Source organism: Durio zibethinus, chromosome 6 (assembly GCF_047325235.1).
Source record: "Durio zibethinus cultivar Kanyao isolate XHJ-2024 chromosome 6, ASM4732523v1, whole genome shotgun sequence".
NCBI classification, from domain to species: Eukaryota; Viridiplantae; Streptophyta; class Magnoliopsida; order Malvales; family Malvaceae; genus Durio; species Durio zibethinus.
Window position 1 is genome coordinate 4,382,118 of NC_143167.1, and position 14,466 is coordinate 4,396,583.

The 14,466-nt window shown below is 32.7% G+C and overlaps 2 protein-coding genes and 1 pseudogene across 2 annotated transcripts; all 3 read left to right on the forward strand.

Moving 5' to 3' along the window:
• Positions 1 to 3,194: 3,194 nt before the first annotated feature.
• LOC111286551 (UDP-glycosyltransferase 87A1-like) lies at positions 3,195 to 5,865 on the forward strand. The gene is made up of 2 exons (XM_022876569.2): positions 3,195 to 3,809; positions 4,793 to 5,865. Exons 1-2 carry the CDS (start codon positions 3,317 to 3,319, stop codon positions 5,683 to 5,685), a joined length of 1,386 nt encoding a protein of 461 aa, XP_022732304.1. The 5' UTR covers positions 3,195 to 3,316; the 3' UTR covers positions 5,686 to 5,865.
• A 1,202-nt stretch (positions 5,866 to 7,067) lies between these two features.
• LOC111285577 (UDP-glycosyltransferase 87A1-like) lies at positions 7,068 to 8,851 on the forward strand. Its single transcript, XM_022875093.2, has 2 exons — positions 7,068 to 7,637; positions 7,786 to 8,851. Exons 1-2 carry the CDS (start codon positions 7,148 to 7,150, stop codon positions 8,688 to 8,690), a joined length of 1,395 nt encoding a protein of 464 aa, XP_022730828.2. The 5' UTR covers positions 7,068 to 7,147; the 3' UTR covers positions 8,691 to 8,851.
• Positions 8,852 to 12,284: 3,433 nt separating this feature from the next.
• On the forward strand, positions 12,285 to 13,789 carry LOC111284245 (UDP-glycosyltransferase 87A2 pseudogene; annotated as a pseudogene).
• Positions 13,790 to 14,466: the final 677 nt, after the last annotated feature.

The following is a 14,466-nucleotide window of genomic DNA, read 5'->3' on the forward strand; positions in this document are numbered from 1 at the left end:
CCCTAACAAGTAGTATCAGAGTTGAAGGTTCGAAACATGAAAAGAGTTGAAGATTCAAGATGTGAAAAGAGTCGAAAGTTCTAGATGTGGAAGAGCTGAAAGTTCGAGATGTGAGAAGAGCTAAAGGTTTAAGATGTGAAAAGTGTATGATTTGAGACATGAGAAGAAGTAAGTCCAGAAGAACTCGATTCGAAAAAAGAGTTCGAGTTTAAGTTTTGAAAATTGAGGATTAGTTTGTATGAAGCGTGAAAACACAAGAGAATAGAAAATGACTGTGAGACTTTCATTATAGATTGAGCCAAATATGTCTAGCATGAAGAGAGATGATTTGATGAAATTTGAGTTAATGTGAAGATTGTTGAGAATATTGACTTAAATCTCATAAGAGATTTGTTTGAGATTTGTTATATATTACTTGATGGACAAGAAGACTTACAAAAAAAGAATTCTAAGAGAAAGGAGATTCTTAATAGGTAAGTTTGACTTACAAGAGAAGAATTCTAAAAGAAAATGGATTCTTAATAGGTATGTTTGACTTACAAGAGAAGAATTCTAAGAGGAAAGAGATTTTTAATGGACAAGTTTGTATGGTTATAAATACGTGAAGTCTTTACAGAGTTAGATATAAGAAAAATAAGAGAGTTGTAGGGTTTTGTGGGATAGACACCTCATAAGAATATTGGTTTTGTGGGATAGACATCTCATAGGAATATTAAGGCTTTATGTCTTATGAGTATGTATGTTTGTTTATGAGTGGATTAGAGGAGACTTAGAAGCATACATATATGAAAATATATGTGTATGTATTTGATTGTGTTGAAAAGGTACGTAAGGGTTTGGATTTATATTTGTTTGAGTTAAAAATATTTTAAGGACTAAAAGAGATTGAGAGTATCTTATTAATATTGATTATTGAGTGAAATTAATGATTTGATATATATTTATAATTTTTTATAATTAATAAATCTTATTTTTTATTCATAAATATAAATTGATTAAATTAAATTACGTTAAATTATTATCTTTTATATATTTAATTTATTATTTTATTTTATTTTTACTGATATAATTAGATTAAAAATTTTTAACCAAACAATAATATTCACCGAGATGTGTCAGCGCATGCGTCCTTTTGCCCCTGAAATAAGGCATCTCTTGAATAAAGTGCCATATCACCATTGATAGAAACTGGGTACCGATCATTGATTTTGGCATAGACTTATTTGTTTTTCTTTGTTATCTTTTCAAGAATGATATTGGTTCGTACAATTCTTTTGATGTAACCACACAGTTTTGGACCTCCGGAAAAACAAAAGAACTAGTGCCGTTTGTGTGTACGCCATTTAATGTGGGTCCAGCAATAATAAGGCAGCTTTATACGACTATCACATTGGCATTTTCATTTCAATTTCTTCCGATTTCTTCTCTTGCTGTCACTCTTCTTGTTTCAAAGCGTAGTGGAATAAAAGTTAATAATGTCAGTCATTTCAATCCCATTAGGTCTCAGCTTATTTTCCATTGTGTTAGATCTCTGTTTTTGTTAACAAAAAAAGTCTAAGACAATTGTGTTCTGAAAAATAAGATTCCTCAAGTCAAAAAAATTTATTAGTTTGCAATTAAATAAAAAATTTTAAAAATTAAATATTTTGAAACCGTCTTTAAAATTGGCAGGGATCTAATTAGTTGAATGATTGAAAAAAAAAAAGATTGTATAAAAATCATTATTCAATTTTCGCTTAACAGCTTAATCTTTTTTTTATTATATCGTGAAAATAAAATTTTAGTATAAATAAAAAAAAATTTAATTTGAAATTAGATTTTTGATGTCGATTCAAATATTTTTAGTCACTAAATTAAATTTATCTATACTAAATTTATTTTATTTTTATAGTTCTATTTTAAATATGCTAAGTAATTGAATTACTAATAAAGTTTATACTTATAAGTTATTATTCTTTTTGTGTTAATTTTTAGGAAATTTAAGAAAAAATTTTGATTTTAATATATTTAATATTAAAAAAACCCATAAGTTTAAAACATTAAAAAAAAAATTGGAACAAACGGAATATAAGCTTATAACTTAAATTATTTATAAGTAGAAGACAAATTGTTCATCACCACTCACCGAACTGTTAAAGTTTTAAGTCAGATTGTCAATGACATGATCTGTCTGATGCAAAAGTCATTGAAGCAAAAAGTTAGTATCTGCCTGCTAGATTTTGCTTCATTTTGAAGGATGGTGCAATGATTCTCTCACTGTTATTTTGTCGTTGAACATTTCGTTCCACTGCTCAGAAGCATTAAATAAAGCCTACGGAAATTTTTTTTTTCATATTCCAAAAATTAGTCTCTACAATTAATTATTTTTTATTTTTAAATTGGAAATTTTAAAAATATTTTTACTCATTATATCTTTGATTACAATTTTTTATTTTTACTAAATATCCTTGCATCCGTTTTTCCATTTCTTTCTTCATTTTTATTCAATCTCTACCTTCAAACCTATCTCTAATCCCAAAAATTATCCTAAAAACTTCAATTCAAAATTGAAAATCACAGGTTCCAAAATTAATCAAGCCACCAAAGCGTGCAATTTTGTTTGATTTTAATTAAATATTGATTAAATTAAAATATAATATTGATTTTTTTTTTTACGTGAAATGTTACTTCATGATTTATTTTTCAAAAGTTTATAAAATCTTCTGGATTTATAGTTTAGAAAGATTTTTAAAATTTTTAAATTTTCATTTTCTATAGCAAAAACTTTTATAACCTTTTGAATTTATGTTTTTGAAAGCTTTTAAAAATACAAATTAAAAAAAATTTAAAATTTTTCAAAAGTATAAATCTAAAAATTTATGAACCTAAAACGCCAAACTCAAACTCTTCATCTCATGGTTTTTTTTTCATTTATTTTTACAATATATTAGATAATAATTATAATTTTATGATAGGTATGAATTGATGAAAAAAAATATCGGACAAAAAAGGAAGAAGAAAAGAAGAAGAATAAAAAGAAAAAAAAAATAGAAATTAGGGTAGGGCTTATAAAAAACGTTAATTAAATAATTTTATCTAAATATTTTTACAATAAGGTGAAGTGAAAGTGAAATTGTTGTCAAATTTCATCGTTAAACATTGTTTGTACAGTGTTTTTTTTTTTATAGATGTTCGAGCCAGCCACATAATGAAGCGGCAAGTGCGAGTCTGTAGCTCACGCGACATGTCAGATAAGTTTTCGATCAGGGTTCAATCTCCGTCTGAGCTCTAACATTTCAGCCAATCGACCAGAGAACCACTAGAAAACTTCCAGGCGATGGAATCACCCAAACCAGAACTAACCAGTAGATGCCATGTGGTGGCCTTGCCTTATCCCGGTAGAGGCCACATCAATCCGATGATGAACCTTTGCAAGCTGCTATGTTCCAAAAGCCCTGACATTCTCATAACCTTTGTTGTCACTGAAGAATGGTTCTCTTTCATCAGTTCGGAAAACAAGCCGGCCAACGTCCGGTTTAGGACCATCCCCAACGTAATCCCATCTGAACTTGTTCGAGCCAAGGACTTCCCTGCCTTCATCGTAGCTGTGCTCACGAAAATGGAAGCTCCGTTTGAGGAGCTCCTTGATCGGCTGGAGCTCCCAGCAAAGGCCATTATAGTTGATACGTATATGGCTTGGACGGTCGAAGTAGGGAAACGAAGGAATATTCCGGTGGCTTCGCTTTGGACCATGTCGGCATCCGTGTTGTCGATTTTTCTCAATTTCAACCTCCTCGTGGAAAACCAGCATTTCCCAGCTGATTTGTCAGGTATCTCTGTATTCTTGTTGTGTTTTGATTAAAATAATGCAGTTTTCATGCTTTGGCCTTATTTGTCATTGTTAGTTGCACTATGTTCCCAAGAGATCTGCACTGAGATTCGCCTTCAGTATCAAGCAAGCTTAAAATTGAATTCAAGTCACAAAAAACTGGTCTAAGTTTAAATCAATATAAAAGCTATTGTCTGTCAAATGAAGGAAAACCTGGTATCCTTTTAATCACATGAGACATTTTCCCTAATCTTATCTTCCCATGGCAAAACACCCAAATGAGTTTGTATAGCCTGGAATTGGTGGGGAGTATTGAAGTAATAGAGACTGACATTTTGAATGAGGTTTAGATACGAATAATATAAATATCAACCCATAACTTATATGGCATAAAGCTAATTCATCTTTGCCTGATGATCACTGTCTTTCAGTAAAAACTTTAGGATATAATTGTTACTGCCACACTTTCAGTGCAAGGATTTCAAATAGCTCCTTTTTAAGTGACGATGTTAACTTTAGGCTAGTCAAGCAAGCCTTAAAAAGACATAAGGAGCAAGCTTTAAGAAGACATTAGGTTGGGATTCGACCCCAGTCTCTCTCCCCTCTCTTTGTTGTAGGGCTCTGCCCCTTGCAACCAAAAAAAAAAATGTTAACTTTAAGCTAGACTTGACAATTCCTGCATAGGTATTATGTTCATATGTATAAAATATGAAATATTATTATATAAAATTCATGTCCAAACATAAAACATTTTTTTAAAATTTTTGTCATACTGTTATATAATTGACTAAAATTTTAAATCATATTATTTTTATATTATTTTTATATTATTTTCTTATCATGTTTAAAATTATCAGGTACTGTTTAAGTGCGTATAGGCAGCTTATTTGTTTTTGCCTTATCAAGTTACCAAGCTGGAGCTTTGACAATAATAAAATATTAATGGGTGTAATTTGCTCTTATCGCATCCTTTTGTCATATTAGAGCAGGGAAATGAGCTTGTGGATTACATCCCTGGACTTACTCCGATACACCTAGCAGATCTGCCAACAATTTTCTATGGAAATGGCCTCCAAACCTTGCATCTTGCTCTGGATTGTGTTTCATCAGTGCCCAAAGCACAGTATCTTCTCTTCACCTCTGTCTATGAGCTTGAATTCCAAGTCATTGATGCTTTTAAAGCAAAGTTACCTTTTCCTGTCTATGCGATTGGCCCTAGCATACCGTACCTTGACCTGAAAGAAATTTCTTCAACAACTAATAATCCTGATGGTCCTGACTACTTTCAGTGGCTGGATTTGCAACCTAAAGGTTCAGTCCTGTATGTCTCCTTGGGAAGTTTTCTATCAGTTTCTGCTGCCCAAATGGATGAAATTGTAGCTGGGGTGCAAGAGAGTGGTGTTCGGTACTTGTGGGTTTCACGCGGGGACTCTTCACGATTCAAAGACTGCTATGGTGGTCAGGGACTAGTGATTTCTTGGTCTGATCAGCTGAGGGTGCTATGCCATTCTTCTGTGGGAGGATTTTGGACGCATTGTGGGTGGAATTCCACTCTTGAGGCTATATATGCCGGCGTTCCAATGCTGACTTTTCCTATATTTTGGGATCAAATTCCGAATAGTAAGCAAATATTAGAAGATTGGAAGATTGGATGCAGAGTGAAGAAGAACAAGGTAGGTGAACATTTGGTGATGAGAGAAGAAATTGCAGAGCTTGTGCGAAAGTTTATGGATTTTGAGAGCAACGACGGGAAGGAAATGAGAAGAAGGGCTAGAAAAGTTCAAGAAACATGTCAAACAGCAATTGCAAAAGGCGGATCCTCAGATCTTAATTTAGATTCTTTTATCAAGGACATATCGGAAAGGCACACTCATTAGCTATTCTGAGTTCTTTACTGATCTGTTGTTCCAATTATGTAATCACTGCTCGTTAGGTCAAGCGGATTTAATATTTTCCTCAAAAATCCTGGTGGGTAACATTGAATAACAAAAAACACGTGGTTGTGTACACATGGAATTGCCTTCTTTGCTGGTGTAAAGAACTGGGTTGTTTTCTTATACAGTAAGCTTAAGCTAGGGTCATGCTATGGTTCACTAATTTGCGTCTTGAAATGCTAAAACCGATGAACTGAATGATGGCGCTATTTTTTCTCATAAACAAGCAATAAAACCAATTCAATCACCGAATGCTGATCATAGAAATAAACAACCGTCCGTATCCCAATAGTCAAAAAACAAAACTTTTCCAAAAGCCGACGCGACTCACTGAAGATATACAAATGCACCGAATTTCTTGTGGGTCCTGAATCCTGATGAAGCTCACCCCCAGTGATTCTAGCAATAAAACGACAGGCGTCCAAATAATCAGCTGCAAGTCACATTCAAGCTCTGAAACAGGCAATAAATTCCCTGTCAAAAGATCAAAAGCTGGAAGTTTAGCGGCTTCATCCTCTGTTGAAAGTACGATCTGATCAATGGTTTTTTCTTGAGAAAAAAGAAAGGTTTATCATCAGATTCATGCATGGTTGATGAATCTTTGCAAGTTGCTATCTAGGAAAAAAGATGATGTTCCCATAACTATTGTTGATGCCTTCTTCAGGGCTATTTCTAGTCACCTGGCCAATGAAGCATGTTAACGTATTTATATTGGATTTGTTTCATTCAAGGAATTTATGGATAAAAAAGGCTCTAAAATAGCACTTTGAGAATTGGTTTATCAAATTCCTTTGACTGGAAAAAAAAGAAACTGTTTTAGCAAATCACTGCCAGCTTATCAATTATATAAACCTAATTCTTTCCCTCTATTGATACAGATTTAGCGAAAACTGGACAAGTGTTTATGACAAATAAAGCATGCAGATATTTTTGTTCCATGTGTAGAATTTATTTTCCTATTCTTTTCTATCAACTAGGAAGCAGCATTTAAAAGAACCCTTTCACCATCAACAGTATTCAAGTTATTTGTACAAAAAAACTTGTATTAAACTTCTGCAGATAACTAGGTGAAATGGGTAGAAATTTCCTGCAAAATTTTAAACAGCGAACATCCATAACATTTAAAGCAATCATCATATAAAAAGGGCAAGTAGAAAGAAGTTGCCCTCTATAATTAAGTTTTAAAAGTCAAAGTCAATCGAAACAATTTTTGCTTTGGTCCAAATGGTTACCACTTACCACCAAAATAATATGTACAAGATGGATAAGTTCAACCTTAACTTAAAAAAAGTTGTATATATATAGTATAAACCTACAAGTGACAAAAATAAAAAGCTGATTTATTAGGTTTGCATGATTGTTTTCAGAATTCTTCACTATATCTTGCGGTGTTAAAATTTCTGGCATGAATCCCATCCACACGAAACCTATAACCGGCACTCATATAGTGGCAATACCTTATCCTGGTAGAGGCCATATCAATCCCATGATGAACCTGTGCAAGTTACTAGCTTCAAGAAAGCATGATCTTGTGATCACATTCGTCGTTACCAATGAGTGGTCAGACTTCATTGGATCCTGTCCTAAGCCTGATAACATACACTTTGCTTCGATACCAAATGTTATCCCATCTGAGCTAGTTCGAGGTGCTGATTTTCCTGGCTTTTATGAAGCTGTTATGACAAAGATGGAAGCTCCATTTGAGGAGCTCCTTGATTCTCTTCAGCTACCAGTGACTGCTGTCATAGCTGATACTGAGCTGAAATGGGCAATCCGCATCGGAAATAGAAGAAATTTTCCTGTGGCCTCACTCTGCACAATATCAGCGACAGTGTTTTCCATATTGCATAGCATTGGCCTCACTGAAAACTGGCATTCCTTAGTCGATTTATTAGGTACTAATCTACAGTATAATATTTACTGAGTGCTTTATTAGGTACCAAGTTACAGTATAACATTTTTCTTAGTTGATTTATTCATTTTCATACCAACATGTCCCAATTGCTAAATGATGATAGCAATTTATTAATAATTGTGTAACAGAAAAGGGCAGTGAACTTGAGGAGCAGAATCCTGGAATTTCACCATGTCATTTGACAGACCTTCAAGAGATTCTTGGAGGAAATGCGCGGCGAGTTATCCAGCTTACCTTGGAATGTATTTCATGGGTGCTAAAGGCCAAATATCTTCTATTCACTTCAGTCTATGAGCTTGAAGGCCATGTCATTGACACACTAAAAGCAAAATTCAATATTCCCATATACCCAATTGGCCCTGCAATCCCCTACTTTGAACTTCATGAAAACTCCTCGGAGAGTACCTTTCCAAATGTCCCCAATTATCTGCAATGGCTAGATTCCCATCCTCCATGCTCAGTTTTGTACGTCTCCTTAGGTAGTTTCCTCTCAGTTTTAGAAGAACAAATGGGTGAAATTACAGCAGGGCTGCAAGATAGCGGTGTCCCTTACATGTGGGTAGCTCGTGGAGAAACTTCTCGACTGAGGGACAGTTGTGGTGGTATGGGGTTAGTAGTGCCCTGGTGTGATCAATTGAAGGTGCTATGCCATTCTTCTATTGGAGGGTTTCTAACACACTGCGGGTGGAATTCCACTCTTGAAGCTATCTTTGCGGGCGTTCCAATGCTCACCTTTCCTATAATCTTTGATCAAGCTCCAAATAGTAAGAAAATTGTTGAGGACTGGAAGATTGGCTGGAGGGTGAAAGAACAACAAAGAGATGAAAGTTTGGTAACAAGAGCAAGAATTTCAGAGCTTGTCCGAAGTTTCATGGATTCGGAGAACAATGAGGTGAAAAACATGAGAAAATCAGTGAGAGAACTGAAAGACAGTTGCCGAAAAGCAGTTGCAAAAGATGGATCATCTCAGATAAACCTCGATGCTTTCATCAAAGACATCTCACAAGACCATGGCGCCAGGCTCATTGATTAGATTGGTTGTGATGTCAACTTGGAGCTTTGATTTTCTATAACCTTGAATAACTGACTAGAAGATTAATATAAACGGTACGCATTTGTTTTACTTTATTGATTACCAGTTGGCAGCAACATTTTCATCGTATGCTATCTATATGGTTCAGGTTTTAATTTCTACATGAACATGTGTGAACCATAACAAAATAAATGGCAAAAGCTCAATGAACTAATTGAGTTATAATTGCATCTGTAAGTCTAGAACCCAAACAACAAAAAGATTAAAATTTCAATCTCAAAATCCACCAGCCCCCTCAATTTTCCTGAGAAAACATAGCAAATGCCATATCAGCTATTGAAAGGGTTTCATCTACTATTCTGAGGTCCTGACGTGGTCCAGTTGCATAGGCACATCAAAATGCCTAAAATTTGCGTACATTTCGGTTCTATCAGTAAAATATTGATCCCTAGTCAAAAGCAAAAGACAAATTCAATACGAACAAGCCCTTTTCATTTGGTAGCAGACAACAGATAGATTATTGCCGAGTGTTCTTAATCAAACGAATTAAATAATTTTCTGATTAGTAATATTGAGTCATCCCTTACCTCATCTATCAGAATTTTGTTTGCTTTATTTAAATACCTTAGCATGTGATTTTATCAAATAAGGGTCAGAATAAAAAAATCCCTTTGAAAAGAAACGTACGCTCCAAGGCAGGGCGGGTTGCTAGTTGCTGTCAGTTATGACTGATCAGAACAAAACTTGTTTGAAAATTCCTACTTGGCCTTTGGTTTTTCCTAAAGTCCAACAAAAATACGTTACGTTCCACACCAGTTGTTGATTCTTTATGGTTTCAATTACTTCACATGTCATTAGTTTAATCTTATCTCAACCCCGACAAAAGCTTTCAGTCAAACTTTAGCAAATGCTTTTTTGTGAATCTCAATTTGTAAAAGATTTTCTGCGACAAGAAAGTTTAGAAGAGAAATGTAATTTAAATAATTACAATATATATTTTTAATTTTACTAACCTATAGATAACCCCTTTCTCATTTATTGTGTTTTTTATTTTTTTTGTTTTTTTGCTTTTTTAAATTTTCTCAAAATTTTTAAAATTTTATAAATATATATTTAAAAAATTTTAAATTTTCTAAGTGGAATTTATTTTACTAAGCTTTTTTTTAACTATTTTCTTTTTTTTTAATCCATTAAGTTGAATTTTTTTGTTTTGTATTCGTGAATTAGAGACCCAAAGAAAACTTTAACCTTAAATGAAAGATACCGTCCGTCTTAACTCAAAAATATTTATCTACACAAAGTCAATTTATATTTATATATATTATATTAATTGAATTATTATTGTATAATTTAATTTAAGATATTAATATTTTAAATTTAATTTGAATATTCATTTGGAGTCCGACAATCTTTCTTTTTCTTTTTACCTTTTTCTTCTATTATTTTTCATTATTTTTAATTAATTAATGTATTATTTATTACTTTAATTTAATATATTAATATTTTAAACTCAATTAAAATGTTATGTTATACCCCAAGGAACTCTATTTTTCTTTTTTTCTTCTTTTATTTTTATTTTTTGTTTTTCTTTTATGTATTCTTATTTTTTATGGTTTTTAAAGTTAAATTAATGTTGTGAAAAAAAAAGAGACTAATAGAAATATCCACGAGACACCTCAATTGATTTTTTATCTTTCATATTTTTTATTTTTTAATTAAATAAAATTTTTAAAAAAATGTTAATTGATAGAGATGTCAAAAATAATTTATATTCAATGAATTTTGATTCATCTCAATCCAATAGGGATGATTTTTTTAATTGAAATCAAATCGGAATGAGATTGAATTTATTTAGAGAAACGAGATTAGGACATATTCGTGTTTAAGATATTTTGTTTTAATTCATTTTTTAGTATATATATATATTTTAATTTTATTATATTCATTATATTAATAAAATTATTATTTGATAATTTAATTTTAAAATTTAATATTTTAAACTCAATGAAATTATCTATATAGCATCTTTTATAAACTTTTATTTTTATTTTTTTGTTTTTATCCTTTTTATTTTTTTATTTTATGTTTTAATTGCATAAATTTTGTAAGAAAAATGAGACCAATTAAATATCCATGTGTTATTTTTATTTATTTTTATCTTTTGTCATTTTATTTTTTAAAAAAGTAAATTTTATAATAAAAAATTATAAAATGAAAATAACAAAAAAATAACCCCTGGTGTCACGCAAGTATTATGCTAATCTTGTAAACTAGTAGTACAAATCAAATTCAAGTGTGAAAAAAAAAAATCATCCAAAAATAAATAGTACCCTTTTCATGCTCTGTTTCCAGTAAGAAACTAAAGAACTTCGTAGTTGAAAATTGAAAAATATCTTTTTTGGCTACATAAGATAAAATTTTAATACAAATAAAAAAAAAAACCTTAATTCAAAATCAAATCTTTCGTATTCCTTCAAACGTTTTTAATCACTAAGTTAAGTTAAAGACTTGAGACGAAAATTGAAAAATATCACTTCTTCCGAGCTCATCAAATAGTTCAGTCAAGTTTCAGACATGGACTCAACAAATGCCCAACCAACCACATTATGCCACGTGGTTGCCATGCCCTTTCACGGCCGTGGCCACATCAACCTCATGATGAACCTCCGTTGTCAAATAATTAAGTCAAGATATTCTCCTAACTTTTGTTGTCACAGAAGAATGGCTCCACTTCCTCGGCTCGGAACCGAAGCCCGATAACACACGTTTTGAAGCAATCCCGAATGTTATCCCACCAGAGCGGCTTAAAGCCGCCAACTTTTGAGGCTGCAATCTTGATTCCATTTCAGGATTGCTGTGAAAAAAGTAATTTCTGAAGGTGGGTCTTCTGCTGCTAACCTTTATGCGTTCATTAATTCCATTTCAGGAGGAACCCGGCACTGATTATTCTTTTTTCTCATCGTGTAAAATTGTCAAGAGTAGTTGACGGCGATAGACAAGGACTGTTCTTGAAAAACTAATCGTGTTAAACTTTGATTGCAAAATATTCCATTCATAAATAGTAATTACCCATTTGAGCGGCTCCAGCCTCCACCGACTCTTATGAAAAGTTGCTTGGACCGACATGGGGGCTCCATTTGAGCGGCTCCTGGATGAATTTGAGCCTCCACGTACTCTTATTATGGCTGACACTCATCTCTTTTGGGTAGTGTCTGTTGGAATAGGAGGAATATTCCTGTGGCGTCATTTTGGCCCATGTCAAATTTTTACTGGCCAAAAGGAAAGGACAATGTTTTCGGTGTTTCACCATTTTCATTTTTTCCAGTAAAAAGGCCACTTCTCGGTGGATTTGTTAGGTAATGCATATTCTTCTTCGTTGTTCTTAATCCTTCTTTTTTTTTTTTTTTCTAATTTTCTGTTTTCAACTTATCGTTCTTATTGTGTTGCAAATAATTGGAGTGTAAGCATCTAGGTTCCAATACATGTTCAGCACAAGGAGATTTTGAATCCCTGATGACCAAAAGATTTTAGAATGTGAAAAACGAGAAGTTGCACAATCTGCAGTGTAATTTCAAATTAAATGTAGTATTTTAATTGAATTTATTTTGTTTATCTTCAATTGCAAACGAGGTAGAAGACAAGAATGAGCGAGTTGACTACATTCTGGAGGTTTCCTCGACACGTTTGTTGGACCTTCCTGGGTGTAATGGAGGGATCTTCCCGGTTATATTGAAGCAAATCTTGGGCTGTATTTCGTGGGTGCGTAAAGCAGAATATCTGTTGTTTCTTTCAATCTACGAGCTTGAATCTCAATCCATTGATGCTTTAAAGGAAGAATTTTTCCTCCCAATCTACACAATTTTCCCTGCCATAACTTACTTAAAACCTGAAGACAAATCCTCTCCAAGTCCTGACCATGTTGAATCCGACTGCTTACGGTGGCTTTACAGATAACCTGGGCAGATCTGTTTTGTACGTGTCAATGGGAAGTTTTCTCTCAGTTTCAAGTGTCCAAATGGATGAATCATAGCTGCTTTGCAAGAAAGTGGTGTTCGGTTCTTATCTGTGGCTCGAGAGGAGACTTCCAGTCGAAGGATGCTTGTGGTGATCAGGGGCTTGTGGTGCCTTGTTGTGACCAACTGAAGGTGCTATGCCATTGCCATCCTTCCATTGGGGGGTTTTGGACTCATTGCGGATGGATTTCTGTTCGAGAGAGTACATTTGCTGGCATTCCTTTTCTTACCTTTCCTCTATTTGCTGATCAAAACCTGAATAGTAAGCTCATTGTCGAGGACTAGAAGATTGGTGGCGGGTGAAGAAACAACAGTCCACAACAGAGAATTTGGTAGCAAGAGGCGAAATTTCAATTTTAGTTCAAAAGCTTATGGATTTGGAGAGCGATGAAGTGAAACAAATGAGACAAGGACAAGGAGCGAAAGAGCTTCAAGAGAAATATTTACATGCCATTGGGTGGCATGCATCTTCCGAAACCACTATTGACTCCTTCATTCAGAACATTTCAAAATTTAAATGGCCGTTAATCAAATTGTAGTTCCTCAAGCTGGTCTCATTATTTCTTTTCCGAGCCTGAACCTGCGGGTTTTGGACCAATGAAACTACTTTAACTAAAGAGATAACTGCAATCAAGCTGAAGGCATACCATATTGTCAAACCATACCACGCCTTCCAGTTTTCTTGAGAAAATTAAATCAGATAGCAATTAGCAAATACATTAGCAGATTTATGCAGTCCTACAACTCAGCTATCAGGCGCAAACAAATGCGTAAATTTAGATCCAATTTTGTGCTTGCAATTAAAATATGCACTCTTAATTCCAACCAAAGGAAATCCAGGAAGATATAGTCCTATTCAAACAAAATATACGAGTCCCTTTCAAAATCAAAACTGCAAAAAATGGACGTGAAAATCATCCGCAAGTAGTCTAGTTCTATATGGTAAGTTCCAGTTCCATATCCATCTTCCATTTCAGAAGGACGATGAAACTTTTCTTGGTTTTTAATTCTTGTATACATCTATTTTTAGTTGAAATTATTATTGTGATATTATCTCATGTCCAATAAATATATAATTTTTTATAATTTTATATTCAAATTAAATCTTTTTATTTACAATCAATTAATTTTAGATTAAATACTTTATATAATATCAGAGCAATGATTTTTTTTCATTGTATTTTTTAAATCTATCATGTGATATGACTCTATTAAAATTATATTATCATACGTCTGATAAATATATAAATTTTTACTAAAATGGTGTTATCTCACTATTTCTTGTAATCTTATATAAAAATTTATCTTTCTTTGCTGCCCTTTTTAAGATCAATTATTTATCTGTTAAAATAATATTATCATATATCTAACAAATATATAATTTTCAATAATCTTATATAAAAGTTTGTTTTTTCTGAGCCCATTTTCCGAAGTTCCAATTATCTAGTCTTTTCAAAGAAAAAAAAAATTACTGCCATAGACTAATATAATTGACATTTAGATAATAACATGACCGCTTCTTGGATTATTAAACAATAAATTGTCACGCTATTGTAAATCAACGTTGAGCACCGTGCAATTTTCTTACTACTACTATTACAAGTCAATGATACGTAGCATTTTTCTATGATTCATTTTCATTGACAACTACATTCACTCTTTTTTAATTTTTTTCAATTTACTACAAATTTATAATCTCCTTTAAAGAAATCATCTATTACCACTTTCAGTGATCAAGTTAATCATAAAAAGATTATTAAATA

Coding starts and splice junctions, on each gene's coding strand:
- LOC111286551 (XM_022876569.2), top strand. CDS start 3,317: ATGGAATCACCCAAACCAGAACTAACCAGTAGATGCCATGTGGTGGCC. Junction 3,810..4,792: donor TTTCCCAGCTGATTTGTCAG/GTATCTCTGTAT, acceptor TTGTCATATTAG/AGCAGGGAAATGAGCTTGTG.
- LOC111285577 (XM_022875093.2), top strand. CDS start 7,148: ATGAATCCCATCCACACGAAACCTATAACCGGCACTCATATAGTGGCA. Junction 7,638..7,785: donor TTCCTTAGTCGATTTATTAG/GTACTAATCTAC, acceptor ATTGTGTAACAG/AAAAGGGCAGTGAACTTGAG.